The sequence below is a fragment of the Marmota marmota genome, unplaced genomic scaffold (genome assembly GCF_001458135.2).
Source record: "Marmota marmota marmota unplaced genomic scaffold, marMar, whole genome shotgun sequence".
NCBI classification, from domain to species: domain Eukaryota; kingdom Metazoa; phylum Chordata; class Mammalia; order Rodentia; family Sciuridae; genus Marmota; species Marmota marmota.
The window spans coordinates 50,059,152-50,075,566 of NW_025999977.1; the positions used below are offsets into that span (position 1 = coordinate 50,059,152).

Here is a 16,415-nt window from a genome sequence, read left to right on the forward strand (position 1 = left end):
TTAAGAGACAACTGTCTTAAGAGGTTCTTGGTAATAACCAAGGCTCAGTACATGTATATTTACCACTAGGACTGTTCCATTGAAATATTAGATTTTTGTTCTTAAATATTTCTTGGGGATAGTGAATAAATTTGTACAATGTCTGTGAAATAAAAATTACTCATAGAGGAGCTAGACAGTTTCTACTTAAGTGAAGGAGAAGAGATTAAAGTTGTTTAAACTGTGGGAATCTTTTGGATATAATTTGCGGGTCTGAAAAATTATATTTTTCAACAAATCTGTTCTGAATATTAGTGGAGGAATAAGAGTTGTAGAGCTTCCTCGTTTCCACACCTGGAGGGATTTACAAGGGTTTATTTTATTTTAATGATTGAATTCTTGTTACGTTCATAGGATTTTAGTCTTAGAAAGGTGATCATTTGGTGAAGCTCGCTTTTCCATCTGAGGAAACTGAGCACCAGAAGATCGAGAGGGAATCAATTGCTCCCTCCTTGGAGTTCCCAGGACTCTTGGCTTGTGGTTCTGTAATGAGCTTGTATTCAGATGTCTTCTGTGAATTGCTTATGTGTACATTGTTGTCAATCAGTGGTTTGTAATTCTTTGAGAGTAAGCTCTGAGTCCAGTTTACTTTCATAGAATAGTGGGGAGCAGGGTCCTTTATTATTGCCTCCCAGCGAACCACAAGGAGGGTATGTTTACTGATATTCTTTTATAGGCGAGGAAGCAGATAGGAAGTAATTCCAAATTGCCTCTATTCAGTGAGGGAGCTATGTATGGGAATATGAACTAGAACTACTGACTTAAAAGCCAGCTCAGGGGGCTGGGGTTATGGCTCAGCGGTAGAGAGCTTGCCTAGCATGTGCGAGGCCCTGGTTTCTATCCTCAGCACTACACAAAAGGTATGTGTCCAACTACAACTAAAAAAAAAAACTAAAGAAAAAAAGCCAGCTCAGTGTGCCCAACTTCACCATCTACCTGGTGCATGCACAACATTGTGTTCTGGAAAAGGTGAATTTATGAAGTACACATGGTCTCTGCTCTCCAGATGCTCTAATGTAATGTTAAGAGAAGGCAATGTAAATTATATAATAGAGGTACAATTAAAGAGAGTGCGTGTGTGTGTGTGTTAAATGCCTCTTAGCAAGTTCCATCATTCTCTTCATTTTTTTTGTAATTGCCTACATCTTGCCAGACTTGATTCCTATAATAAATATATAAGAGCATGTATATTATATGTTCTCACAACCCTGGAAGCTGTGTTATTACTGCCAGTTCATAGTTGTTAAGTAACTTGCACAAGGTCACTCGTCCGCTAGCTTCTGCATGTCTGCTTATTTCACCATACCCTGACATTTTCTTTATTGGCAAAAGGAGATTTCATCCATCCTTTTTGTCACATATGAATGTGCAGGTTTTATGTGGCGACTCAAAACCTTCTTTCTGGGTGAGAGCTGCATAAATATTAGTAGCAATAATTATGCTTACTATTGCTGAGTGCTGCCATTTTGTAGCTTTGCTCTCCTCTTTGCCTTGGAATTTGTATAATAAATTGTATGAGAATGTAAGGAGAATAGAAATAAGATGTCTTACTACTGAGTTGAAGTGCCAAGTGTGTACACCACCCCCCTTATGATGGAATACAAAGCAGGTGTGGATGGGCTAGCTGGCCCATGAGCCACATCCCTGTACCAGAAAACTACAGAGGAGACTGTGCCCATGATGGCTTCAGGGTGATACTCCAAAGGGTTCAGTCAACAGGTGGAAAGGGGAGGAGATGGTTGATGTCAGCCGTAGTCTCCCTAAGAGCAGAGGCATTGGATCCCCTTTGCTTATATCCATTTCCGGAAATACTGTTATAGACAGTTGGTTCCCAAATAGCTAACTAATTGCAGTTAGATGTGGTTTATTCACTTCATCTTTCTTTCTGCCTCTATCTGCTTATGAAGGCCTTAGCACATATTCTAGCCTTTTCTGGAATTAGTATTCCTGTTGACTATTTTACTACTGACACCTGAGTAATTAGCATTCATGTTAACCTCTTACAAGGAGAACTCCTAGACACTTGCCCAAGTCCCACACTTCTGTATTCCCATAGTACCTGTGCTTACTTGTGTTCTGATATTTGCAATTATTTGCTTTTTTTTTTTCCATATTTGTTTATGACCTTTGGGTACTTTGGTCCCATCCCTTTCCTTTTTAAAAAAAAAAAAAAAAAAAAAAAAANCAAAGTTCCTCCATTCTTCCCTTGCCCCCCAAATTATGGATCAGCATCCATTTATCAGAACATTCTGCCTTTGTTTTTTTTTGGGGGGGGGGAAGATTGGCTTACTTCACTTAGCATGATATTCTCCAACTTCATCCGTTTACTTGCAAATGCCATAATTTTATTCTCTTTTAATGCTGAGTAATATTTCATTGTATGTGTGTGTATCAGTTTCTTTATCCATTCATCTATTGATGGGCATCTGTATATGTTCCACAGTTTAGCTATTGTGAATTCAGCTGCTATAAACATTGATGTGGCTGTGTTACTGTAGTAGCTGATTTTAAGTCTTTTGGGTATAGACCGAGGAAGTACACATGGGTCAAATGGTGGTTCCATTCCAAATTTTCTAAGGAATCTCCATACTGCTTTCCAGATTGGTTGCACCAATATTCAGTCCCACCACTTTTCTCCCACATCCTCACCAACATTTATTGTGTGTGTTCTTGTTAACTGCCATTTTTGACTGGCATGAAATGAAGTCTTAAAGTAGTTTTGATTTACATTTCTCTAATTACTAGAGATGTTGAACATTTTTTCATAATTGTTGATCAAATGTATATCTTCTGAGAAGTATCTGTTCAGCTTCTTAGCCCATTAATTGATTGGGTTGTTTGCTTTTTTGGTGTTGTTTTGAGTTCTTTTTATATCCTGGATATTAGTGCTCTGATGTGCATGTGACAAATATTGGCTCCCAAAATGTAGACACTCTCTTCACCTCATTGTTTCTTTTGCTGAGAAGCTTTTTATTTTGAGTCCATTCCATTTATTCTTAATTTTATTTCTTGCATTTTAGAAGTCTTGTTAAGGAAGTCAGGGCCTAATCCGACATAATGAAGATTTGGGCCTATTTTTTTCCTCTATTAGGCGCAGGGTCTCTGGTCTAATTCCTAGGTCCTTGATCCACTTAAATGATTTGAGTTTTGTGCATGATGAGAGATAAGGGTTTATTTTCATTTTGCTGCATATTGTTTCTTAATAGACTATTTCTAGAGAAAAGGGGCTTATCACTTGGTACATAGAAGGTGCACAAAAATTATTAAATGAATGAAAGATGTTCCCATGTCTTACTGTGATAGTGTTAGTATTCAAATCAAGCTCTTTTCATCTGTTATTTTTGAAAGTAGGACTCAGAGTATGCATAGAGGTAGAGAAAATTTAAATATAATAAGCTTGATTTTTACACAAGTTTACCTGCTGGAATTCAAGGTTTCTTTAATTGGTTTTTATCCACACTCCCAGATTATTCCTTAATAGGATCAAGAGAAAAACTGTTAGGCTAGGTTTGGTGATATAGACTCAACATTGACAAATCTCCTGTGTAGCTCAAAATAATGGTTTTCACACATTAGACATGCTGACAGCTTACTATAATTAGGAGTGCATTTCAGAGAACCAAAAGTAAATTCTAAGTTGTTTTTCCCTGATTTGCTCATGTTAAAATTGTACCACATCTTCCCAGAAATCAAAGTGATTGAGTTAATGCTGTTCAATTATTACGCTCCCTGTTAAATAATTCTTGCATCATGACTGAGTTGCTATTGCTTCGTTGACACCCCAGACCAACTTCAATATAAATAAATGTGGCTATTTAATCACTTATTCTCCTTTCCTGTCAGCTATTGGATTCTGGGGTTTGTTCTATTTGAATAGTTTTATTATTATTAGAGAAACTACTAAGAATCATGGAACAATAATCCCATTGAGCCTCAAATCAAGCAGAGTCAAAATTGGTTGGCTGCTTTCTTAGATGACTAGAAGAGATTCTGACTTTGGGAGCTGGGGTGGGTTCCCCCCCCCCCCCCCACTTATCCCTGGAGAAAACACTCTTCTCCTTAGTTCTCCAGCCATTTATAATGGGATTATTGAACTGCAGTTTTCTTGTGGAGAACACTTGTGGTCCACAAAACTTTAGTCAGAGGCAATGATGATGAAAACTTCTAGAATGAATTATAAGTGACCAGTTGGTTAGAGCAAAAAGATGGTGTAGGTTTATGGCAGTTGTAAATGCAAGAAGGTACTTTGTAAGTTGAAAGAATAGGGCTGTGAGCTAGAAGCCTGTTCCTGGACTCTGTTCTTTGTCCTATCTTTGTAGTCTTCAGAGTAGTTTAAGAACCACTTCTGCAGTCAGCTCCAGGGTATTTGTGAGCCTTGATTAAAAGGCCAAAGTATGAAGGGCCAACCAGGATGCCCAGTGGACTTCACTATCTTCTCTTTGTTACTTAGTTGCTCATGCCTATGCAATTGTGTATGAAATATAATCTTTCCATGCCTTTCACAGGCCGATCCCAAAGAGCTAATCAAGACGGTCACCAGGCATGTGACTCGACATGGACATGAAGCCTGGCCTGAAGACCTCGTTTCACTGACTGAGCAGTTACACTACTACAATGAGCGCCTCCTGGACTTCACTCAGGCACGACTACTTCAGGGCCTTCGGAAGGGGGTGGATGTGCAGAGGTTCACTGCGGATGACCAGTATAAAAGGGAAACTATCCTTGGCTTGGCAGAGTAAGTGATACCTTTGTCTTATGAGGGATGAATTTAAAATGGAGCAAAAGTAAAATTCAGACTATTAGTTCCAGTTCCTTGAAGATTCACATTAATGGTTGATACTAGCAGGACTTTATGCACTTTTTCCATTCATATGAGGAATGTATGTGTCTTCCCAAAAGATCAGTAAATGCAGACATCGTAAGCTACAGATTTAAATAGTAAGCAGTGGGATTATTTTTTTTTAATAAAGTTTCCCATGACTTTAATAGCCCAATACCAAGACTATGACCAAATTAGTATTCCTGGTCAGGAATCTCACTTTCCAAAGTACATGCAAATTTAATTTCTCCAGTATGTTAATATGAGAGACAGTTGACTGACTAGCTAAGGAAGACCCCGTGCCATAGGTTCAGATGCCTTTATCGGTTCTGGGCCTCTAAGAAAAGAGAAGCTGCCTGGTACAAGTTTTCTTTTGTCAGAGGCAAGGAGCAGCTGCCAGTTTTTCTTTCGTGCCTTACCCCTTTCAAGAGAAGAGCAAGGCCTTGGATGAGGTGACAGTACAGCTCAAGGGACAGTTGTAAGAGTTGCTTTCTAGGTATGGAATTCCCTTTGGTTTTAATACTGATGTCTGTTTTTTGTTTCAGGAGTTTAGATCAGATGAGAAGTATTTATATGTCAGGAGGTGGGAAAGTATGTTCACACATTATGGTTATTAAGACAGTTTGTTTTTAATATCACAACTTCTTAAGTGCTTACTGTGGGCAAGGCACTACATAAAGTGCTCTGTAAACTTTAAATATCTTATCATAGATAACCTCATGAGTTCAGATGTTGTCCCCTATCCTCATCGAGCTGGATGTTGCTTAGGAGTAGGAGGTAACTGGCCCTAGTTTCAGTTGATGGTACAGATTGCTAGTCTGACTTTACCCTGGATCAGTCACGTGTCAAAGCCTTTGCATCTTCACGACACCACATGCCTTCCCTACATCCTGTTGCATTCTCAAGGGGCAGTTGGTGTGCAATGCAGTCTCAGCTTCCAACCTTGAAACTAAGGCTAAATTGTGCCACATTTAGTGATCATTCATCTCTCAGGGCAAATTCCTTCAAAATAACAAAAATGGTCTTGATTATGGTAATGGTATGTCAGTTTTCATGGTATCATTTAAATCCTTGAGAAAGTGGAAAAGTAGCCTTGATATTCTCTGATAATTTTATTATCAGACACTCCAGATTATCTTTAGAATAAGGCAGGGTGTGGAGAAATTTTTAAAAAATAGTGGGAACAATCCCCGGCCATTCTCAGTTAAGGGGAGAAATATAGAATATTTTTCTCTTCTCCTCCATCCTCCTTGGAAGTTCATAATTTCAGAGTCATTTAATGTCCAATTTGAAAGTGACGTAAGACATAGTTCAGTCTCCTTCCTTTTTGGAGGAGGAATTTGAGAATCGGAGAGCTTTAAGGAATTGCTTAGTGTCCTACAGCAGGAGATGAGCCTGGGTTTCCTAATTCTAAATTCACTGTGCTTTTCCTTTGGGCATTTTGTAATCCTTAATGCTGAGTTCATGATTTCATAGAAGAGGATTATTATGCAGAATAAAAGTTCATAAGGTAAGGCTTGCCTTCTGTCATTAGTTACATTTTGCTAGTGTTTGTCCTTTATTTACTTTTTAAAGTATTCAATTAGCCTATGCTATTTGAAGTATATACCAAAGGACAAATACATGCCTTTGATAAGTGTAGAATCTTCTGTACTTTGAGTTGCTTAGAAAAGTATACAGCAGTCTTTGGGTGGCTTGTTTAAGGTGCGTGAAAGTTTCTAAGGCTTTCAGCCTTACCAGTTCTGATTTTAGAGATGGCATTTCAGTGTCTTGTATAGATTTATAAAACTCATTTCTTGTTTTGCTCCTCTTTCTTCACTTGTATTACAATGTGACCATTCTTTAGTTTCTTGCTTGTTATGTTTCTATTTCACAGTTGTTTTTTGTAAGTCCTTCATTATACACATGTCTACAATAATACCTTTTCAGGGGTCAGACAGGGTGGTTTTGAAGAGCATATGACACAATTTGTTCCCTTCCATCTTTATCAAGTGATTAAAAATACCGGTACTTAAACACAGTATGTCCCAATGCCAGGCAATGTGCTAGACCCCCATAATAGGAAAATAGACCCCCATTTTCTTGTACTTCTTTATATGCCTAGAATTGATAATGGTCCCTACTTGCAACAGATTCTCATTCTATCATGTACAGGTACTCAAAAAATAAGAAAAGATTTCAGTTGACAGTGACCTAATCCCTAGGTTGACAAATTTATCTAACCCTGGATCTCTTCTTTTATAGCCCATGAGCAAAGAAGGACTTTCATATTTTTAAAGGTTTGTGGAAAACAAAACAATAAAAAGGCTATGCGACAGGGACTATGGCAGTAAAGCTGAAATATTTACTATGTGGCTCTTTACAGAAAATGTTTACCAGCCCCTGGCTAATCAAACATATGTCATGGTTTACTTAGGGTGAATATAGTCTGAGCAGTTGTTAATAACAGAGATTTCATTTGTACTTCGCTGATTTTGGCCACACCTTGCCAAACAAGAATTCCATCTTGCATTTCTGCTGGGAACTAGGGGTTTTGCAGTAGACCTTAATGTGGGCACCATGGACCATTTTCTTGTACTTCTTTATATGCCTAGAGAATCTCAACCCTGGTGATGTCATTCCTTGGTTTCAACCTTCCACTTACTTTCATTTACCTATAGAATGAGATACATGTCCGAGAAGCTTCAGGAGCCCTTTCTGCTTCATTTCTCATAGTTCCGTCTGTCTCTCCTTCCTGTTGACCACCTCTGCTTAGTTAATGCTTGTTTCAGCCTCCAGCTCAAGTTTGTTACTCTCCTATCCCTATTGTCACAGTATTTAGTGGTCTTTTTTTTTTTAAACTCTATCCCCATGATATTTAACTACCAGTTCACATCTCATATCATCTAGTAGACTGTGAGTTCCTCAAGAAAAATCTTGTTTATTTTTATGTCCTAAATAACCAGCACAATACCTGTCACAACAGAGAAAACATGCTTACTGAGTAAGTAACTATGGCTTCTCAGAGAGCTACCTCACTGTAGAGATATACTATTTGCAGAGGCTCTAGAATCTGGATCAGAATTTTTTAACCTCAGCATTACTGACATTTTGACTGGATAATTCTTTCTTGCGGGGTGATGGGTAGGCCTGTCCTATGTATTGTAGGGTGTTCAACAGCATCTCTAGCATCTGCCCACTAGGTGCCAATAGCACCCTTCCCATCCCCCATTTGTGACAATCAAAATATTTCTAGACATTGTTAAATCTTCCCTGGGTCACAGAAGTACTCATAGTTGGGAACTACTGGTCTAGATTAATTCATGGTAAATTGCTGTGTACTCGGTCGAAAAGGAACAATCAGATTCCTTGGAAGTCGTTTTCTGAATTCTTTTAAAATGGCTTTTATTAAGGGCTGTAGTGACTACCCTCACAGCTGGAGAGCAATCCCAATGAAAATTGGTTTTGCCGATTAACGTAACGTGTTCCTTTTCTCTTTCCTGTGCATGGTGGACATTTCTAAAGGACTCTTGAAGAAAATGTCTACAACATTGCTCTTTCTCTGGCACAGCGGTATAGCATCTCCCGTTGGGAAGTTTTTATGACCCATTTGGAGTTCCTGTTCACAGACAGTGGGTAAGCATGAAGTTCATATGAATGTTTATGTCCATGCTTCTCTTTTCAGAGTCTATTAGAAAAAAAATCTTGAAGTTACAGCGTACAACTTCAGGTTTACTTCTCAGCTATAATAGACTACTTTCCTAGTACTCTCTCCCTTTCACATTTGTGATATACTAATGTTAAGCAATAGCCTATTCATGTTTTTTTAGTAATAAGAGCCTTGAGTTAGATACTTTACTGTTCATTTATATATTCATTCAGTTTCTGTTGAGACTCTTCACATTGTTAGTAGGTATACAGTGGTGATTCACAGTGTTAGTAGGTATACAGTGGTGAGCAAAAGCAGGCATCCTGGTTGTCTTGGAACATAGGGTATCAGTGAGAGACGACAATCAAGTAGTGACATAACCAAATGTGAAATTAAAACCAGGACAGGTACTATGTAAGAGCCCAGTTATGCGATTTGGCATAGTTAGGGAAAGCTTTCCTGTGGAAATGTTGGTTGAGTTGTGTTATGATCTGGCTATGGTTTGAGTGTCCCCAGGTGCTCATGTATTGAAATTTAATACCCATTGTGGGTAAATAAGAGAATGGGATCCTGCTATGGTGTTCAGAGGGTGGGACCTTCAAAAATAGATCAGGATTAGATAAGATTGGATGGAGTCCCCATGGTTAAATCTGGTTGCCACATAAGAAAAAAGAGAGGGGCCTAAGAATATAGATGCACATGTGTGCTGCCTGTGATGCTGTATGCAACCTAGGAACTCTACCAGCAAGAAAGCCATTGCTAGATGTGGACCCTTGAGACCCCAGATCTGTGAGCTAAGTAAACCTTTTCTTTATAAGATAGGCTGCCTCGGGAATTTCATTATAGTAATGCAAAATAGACTATTACAAGCTAAGACCTAAATATTGAGTCAGAATTGATTACAAGGATAAAGGAATCATTTCCTAGGTAGACAATATGGTAAGTGCCAAGGCCCTTTGAGGAACATGATGAGTCTGAGAGCCTGGCAGAGGAACAGGGTAGGTGAAGTCCAGTGAGTTAGGATCGTGGCACGAAATGAGACAAGCCAGACAATGCAGCAAGAACATGGAGGTGTCAGCAAGGGCTGTTGACTTCTTCGTAAGAATAGTAGGCTATTTAAATAGTAGGCTATTTAAGGATTTGGATGAAGGACGGGAAGATAGTATGACCAGATTTTCACTTTAAGATCACTTTCATGACTATGTTGAGAAAAGATTTGAAGGAAATCAGAATAGACATATACAGACTATTTATGGCACTATTATACAATAGTCTGCACCACAGGTGACCATAGATTGGAGTACGGTTTTAAAAGTGTAGGTGAGGCAAAGATGGGTTTGAGATATTTAAAAGGTAAAATAGATGGAACTTAATATATTAATTAACAAGAATAAATTAGATATAAAGGCAAATGAAAGGGGAGACATCAAGAATCATCCCAGCTGGGCATTGTGGTACACACACGTAATCCTGGCAACTCTGGAGGTGAGACGGAAGGATCATGTGTTGGAAGCCAACACTGCTGACTTAGCAAAAACCTGTCTCAAAAAGAAATGGGGATGTAGCTCATTGTCCCTATGTTCGATTCCCCCCCCCCACTCACTCTCATCCCCAGCTTTTTACTTGGTCCACCTTTTGGGTTGTGGCATCATTCAGTGAGATGAAGCACTCTATGGAGGTCAAGCAGGGTGGAGAAGGGAAGAGAATGAGAAGTTATATGTACTGAAACACCCCCGTCCCAAAAAAAGGCAGTCAGCTGTTGGAACTTAGCGATTTGGAATTCAAAGGAGAAGGTGAGGCAGAGGAACTGGCTTGGGAGTTATGTGCATGTCGCTGGTACAGAAGCTGTGTGTGTGTGTGTGTGTGCGCGCGCTCTGGAGAGGAGTGTATGGTCAAAGAGGTAGGCTTGAAGCAACCATGAGGGCCTTCATAGTAGCTGGTCGAGAGCTGCTAGAAAAAGGAATTAGGGGACAGCAGTAGGATGGGAGGGGGAGAACAGGAATGGTGCTGAAGGGTATCGTGGCCAGAGCCTTTTAAGAAGCAGGGAGAACTGAGTGGGGTCAAATCCTGCTGAAGGGTCAAGAGATGCTTATGATGTTGCATCTTTAATTTTTATTAATCAGTGAAATTTTAAGTACTTCATTTTAAGTATTCGTGAGGTTACTACATGGTGACACTGTTATCTATGATAAATACTTCCCTGGCCTCACTATTTTTGAGGCATAATAATATGTTCAAATAAATGTTTCTTCTGATGTGCATATTGGCATTTAAAAAAATATCATGGCATTTTGTTCTTTTTTTTTCTTTGTTACATAAAAGGATTCCATATCTGTAAAAACAGGAAGCTTCGTTGGTCTCTGAATATATTATAAATTATCAGGCAGTCGAGTAATGTACAAGACTGTTCCTGGCATATCATTATACCTGATAGCAGTGTGATTATGCAGATGCACAGCAATTACAAACCAGGAAATCATTAGCTCCTGGCATCATTAATTGTGAGTGGCAAAGCACTTGATATTGATTTAGCAAGTGTGTTAGGTCCTCTGTGTTCTTTACTTAAAACCCTTTGCCTTACTGTTCAAACTTTTTTTTTCCTTCGTGGACTGGGAATTGAACCCAGGGCCTTGCACATTCTAGACAAGCACTCTGTCACTGAGCTGTAACTCCAGGCCTTTTTAAAAATTTCATTGAGACAAGGTCTTGCCAAATTGCCTGTGAGGTTCTGGAACTTGTGGTCTTTTTGCCTCAGCTTCTTTTGTAACTGGGGCTACAAGTGTGCATCACCTCTTCCAGACAACTAGTTAATCAAACTTGGTAATCTGATTATTAGAAATCAGCCTTGTTAATACAAAAATTGCCCATCATTAATTAGTTGAATTAATAGTAAATTAGTAAATAAAACTGTTCCTTTAAAAAAAAATCACCCCCTCCCCTCCATGGAGTTCATTCCCCTGTCATTCTCCCTCCTCTCTTGGTGGACTTGGAGGTGTGACCCCCACAGCAGCTTCATAGCCAGGTGTGGTGGAATGTCCTCAGCCTGTAGAGTATGAGCCCTCCAGTCAGATGGCTAGATCAGATCCCATTGATGTCATCCTATCTCTGTGTCCTTAGACCAGAACATTCACTTCGCTGAAGTTCATTTTCTTGACTTTAAGGAATAATAACAATGATTTAATGGTAAAAAATTTAACCTACAGCAGGCAATGCATGATCAGTGCCTCACTAAGGGCAGTTATTCCTTGTATCTCTCCTATCAGAGTTCTCATAAACACCCATACTTGAGTTCCTGGTTTCTTTTCCCCCTTCTTATACTGTTTTAAGCCATATACTGCTTTTCCATGGTCATGCCTGAGTCACTTGGAACTGCTGGACAGTCTCTCATGGCTGCTTAGTCCTGCTGAAGTATGTTCTGCCCTGAGGCTCGAGGTGGACTTGTCACTCACTGCAGATTTAGTATCCATTTCACCCTGAGGCTGCACTAGACATTGGTGGATCTTACAGACAGCAGGAGCTGTCAGTGGGCATGTGACCTGATGGGTCAGCATGGGGTTTGGAATCAAATCAAGTTTTAAGGTCCAGTGCTACTGGCCAGACCCACCAACTGTACAGCCTTTTGAGTGCTTCCTAATTCTCTTAAGTCACTGTTTACTTAGTTATAGGGACTATTATTCTTACCCTGGAGGATTGTGAAGATTGGAAGAAATCTGTGGAAATTGTGTAACTAGGTGATTCTTTCAGTACTATTCTGGTTATTACTGTAATTTTTGTTAATTTTGCTGACTCCATGAGTCTCTCTCAGTTTTGGACACAGGATCCTTTTAAAATACTGGAGTTATGTGTCTGATATACTAGAACTATATCTATTAATGTTGTTGATGGTATTATTTAGTATCTTTGTATTCCAAGCACAATGTGCTGAGTCACATTCTTGTCCCCATGGAGCTTATAACCTAATAGGGACCCCTTCTTCTCCTCCCTGTCCCCTAAAATAGCCCAAAAGTAAATTGCAAGTTTAGTAAGTAGCATAAAAAGAGTTCCTCTTCACAGGGACCCTAGATGTGCTGGGCTATTTTTCATAGTGAATTTCGTATTCTCTAGGGAGGATTCATTCATCTCAAATGCAGAGATGGGCAAGAACATGGTGTATCTGTGAGGCGATGGAACAAACTGTAGTGTATCTGCCTTTTTCCGAGTTGAAGCAGATGAGAACAAATTTATGACTTGGGGTTGTTATTGATCATTCAGTGAGGTCTGTGTCCAGGTTGCCATGTTATAAAGTAATCTGTCTACCTCTTCCAGGTTCCTCTCCCTTGAAGACCCTGACACAATTGAGGAGGTGGTGTCAGAGTGATTAGTATATGAAGGGGGGAGATTTAAAGCCATACCTTTTCCTAGAATTTAAGGTACCTCAGTTTATTAAAGGCTTATTATAACTTTGAAAATTAAAACAAAAATCCAGGACCAGGAAAGATACATATTAGAGTAGGGAATGTTGCATGTAGATATTCAGATCATAGGCCTTTCAGGGTTTTTTAAATTGAGCCATAAATTTGGTTCTAATTTCTTTTTTTCTTGGTCAGGGCTGGGGATCAAACCCAGGGCCTTGCATATATATGCCAGGCAAATGCTCTGCTACTGAGCTCCATCTCCAGCCCTTGATTTTTATTTTGATCTAAGGAGAGAGAACTTGACCAGAACTGTTGTTTGTACGTATATACACACACACACACACACACACACACACAAATCCACAAGGCCTTAAAAAATGAAGATACTAATTTCCATTGCTTTTAACTTGACCACTCCATTCATAGCAGAAAATGTTCTGTAAAGGAACTCATGGAGTATCAGTGTGACAGAAACTAGTCTCTGAGATATTCATTGCTCATTCTTCCATAAACTCTTTGGGTGTTTTTGTTTTTTTTTTTTTTTGAAAAGTTGGTGACATTCATTTTGCCCACATTTTCCCTCTAGTAGTCACAGGTGCTGCTGCAAGCTGCATTGCAGCCCCAGGCTGCTGCGTCGGGGTCATCCTGAGGCATTCACACTCTACCCTTCTTGGGTTGATCCCCTTGCACGAGTAGTTGTAAGTTAGCATGCTGGTCATTCCTGTAGATTTGTAGACCTCCATGCTTTGGGACTGACTAGTCTTTGGGGAAATGGCCGTAAGTACTCTACTGAACTGTCTCTCACATATACAATCTCATATGAAAATATTGGCTCTTTTGCTTTATTGAGTAAAACAGAGATCTGAAGTTGGGAGACCCAACTTGGAATCAGTTTCCATCTCTTACTGGTTATGGGATTTTTATCTGTACTTTGGCTTACCTCAGAGAACAAGAATAACAAGGTCTTCTGCAGAGTGTTACTGTGAGGAGTAAACGAGGCAATCAGGGCAGAAGCACTGGCAGGTTATTGCTAAATTCCATTTAAATCCCATCCCCTTGCCCTGCAGCCTTCTCCCATTCTCTTTCTTCCTCCTCCCTCTCACATTCTAAGAATCCCTTTCAGTCAGCTAATGGAATTGCATTATCACTCAGTCTTAGACTGAGTACAGAAAAATGTATTTAAATAAACTTGTTTTCTAACTTTCAATACTTGCTGATTTTGAGTCATATTTTGGGGTGATTGGCAACTTGAAGCTGTTACAGAACACCTTAATGGTGGGATTAGTACTAAAAGTTTATCCCTTATGCATCGAGTACAGCTAACGCTAGCTTCTTCCTGTAGTTAATCTTTGAAAGTTAAATATGCACTGTATGTAAGCTGCTTTATACCTAAACTTGGTTCAGGAAAATGCACTTAAACTGTTTTTAAGGGTAATCATTAATTTGATTAGTGAAAAGTCCATAGTGGTTTCATGGTATTTCTTCCTACTCTCTTGAATGTAAGTTCTTTGGAATTGTTTTCTAGGTAGAGATTTCATTTCTTGTTCCAAAGGGAAGATAACAGCTTCTTTCAATGGAAACTATTAAAACAGCTATTGATTACTAGCATCTATAAAAGATCTCAGCACATTGTAATTTACTGAAAAGGGAGGTTTGTGTATTTATCAAGTGTCAGTAAAGGTATTCCACTATGTGTCTTGACAAGATAATTAGGTAAAATTGCACATGAGGCAAACTGAATTGTAGGCACAGAAGAATAAGTGGGTGGGCACAGGAAAAAGTAATGTTGATTGAGACAGACTAGATCCAAAATCGAGTCAAACACAGATGAACTAAATAGACTGTTATGATTTAGTCATTGTTTTCCATTTTGTGGATGAATCTGTCTTGAATACTGTTTATCAGGGTATTGGGAGTGAAGTGTGACATCAGAGCCCTTCGAGATTATTGCAGCAGTGCTTTCTGTGCTATTTCTCAAGTGGTTATTAGTTTGGACACTTGACCTTCTTGAGTCAATGGCTGCTGTGTGATGTGTGGACAAACTTAAGACTTTTGAGTCCAGATAGATCTGGATGCTTGGACTTAGGCAAGTCATGTAACCTATCTTGATAGCAGTTTCTTTAACTATGAGTTGATAATAACCCATTTTTAACTTGCTAGCCTAGCAGTCACCATAATAAAGGCAAATTTGTTTTTCTTCTCTGTTCTGCACCTTTTTCTGCTTGCAGTCTTTGCCAATATGCATCATCTTAGCGGGGCTACATGGCTTATTTATCTCCTCATTGTCTTCAGACCTCATTTTGCAAGTTACTGTGAGTCACTTTCCTATACTATCATGTGCAGCTTTTTTTTTTCCCCCAGAGATGACATCGCACAATTAAGAGAAAAGATAGGGTCAAGAGTATTTTCTGAACAGTTGCTGTTTCTGCTGTCGTGTTCCATAATCAGGCCTTGTGCTTTCTTGCTGTGGTACTTTGATTCATGTTATTTCTGCTTCATTCCTTTCTACAATGTCAAACTCAAGTACTTCTTTAAGTCTTCTGTTATCATTGATTTCTACTTCTGCAGTCATAGCTTTTAGTGATCTTTCTCTTAATTAGAATACAATTTTATGTCCTTTGTCAGCACTTACCATTGGTTTGCATTGTTGTTCAATGCCAAGTACGTATAACTAAACTCGATTTTCAGACCTGGAGGAGAGTTCTGTGCTGTAAATCTTTATATCCTTCCCAGAGCACAGTGCTTTGTATGTAGATGACACCTATGAGGACATCCACTCATCCATTTGGCATTTGTAAGTCATGTTATTGAATGGTTCTTTTGTATCACACACTGGACCTTGGTACTGATAAACTAAAGTTAAACAAGATATAATATGATCTATGTCATCATAGTATAATAGTTAAATATGTTATGGGTATAAAATATTTAGCATATGTCAGTGACTCAGAAGAGGCAGTGAAAGAACATTTTATAGATATTTTTGCAAAATATTTTTGCAAATATTTGAACTGCCTTAATGGAAAACATTTCTCTTGAAGTGAAAGTAAAAAGAAACGTTTTTAAAATTATATTTTGACTTTATAGATTGTCTCTTTTATCCCAAGAATTTTTATAGTCTCATAAAAGTTTTAAAACACAATTTATATTGTTCGTGTACAAAAACCAAACACATATCCCCTTTGGCACTTTCTAAAAATGGTAATTCTAGTAAACAGGGTATCATATTTCAGAGAGTTGCTTTAAAGTCATTTGAAATCTAACTTTCTTGCCCAAGGTCTCATTGTTGCCCCCAGATACTTTTATTTCTGCCTGTGGGAGTCTTGGAAACTGGACGTTTCTGTTAGTCTGTAGGGCTGCCTTAAGGACCCTTAAAATTGGAGCACTAAAAATGTGTGTTCTCTAGGCCATTGTGGTGGCACTAGACCTGAGACTTCTATCCAGGGACAAACGTAGACCAAAGTGGACTCCTTTCCTTTCTGTCCAAAACACAGACCAAACAAACAAAAATGCTTGAATTTTTTTTTACCCCAAT

At 38.8% G+C, this 16,415-nt stretch overlaps 1 protein-coding gene across 1 annotated transcript in view; it reads left to right on the forward strand.

The window, feature by feature from the left end:
• The window catches only part of Nbas (NBAS subunit of NRZ tethering complex), a 351,187-nt gene that overhangs the window by 233,470 nt on the left and 101,302 nt on the right, over positions 1 to 16,415 (forward strand). The window contains 2 exon segments of the mRNA XM_048804961.1: positions 4,545 to 4,774; positions 8,363 to 8,473. Coding sequence (XP_048660918.1) covers positions 4,545 to 4,774; positions 8,363 to 8,473 — 341 coding nt within the window.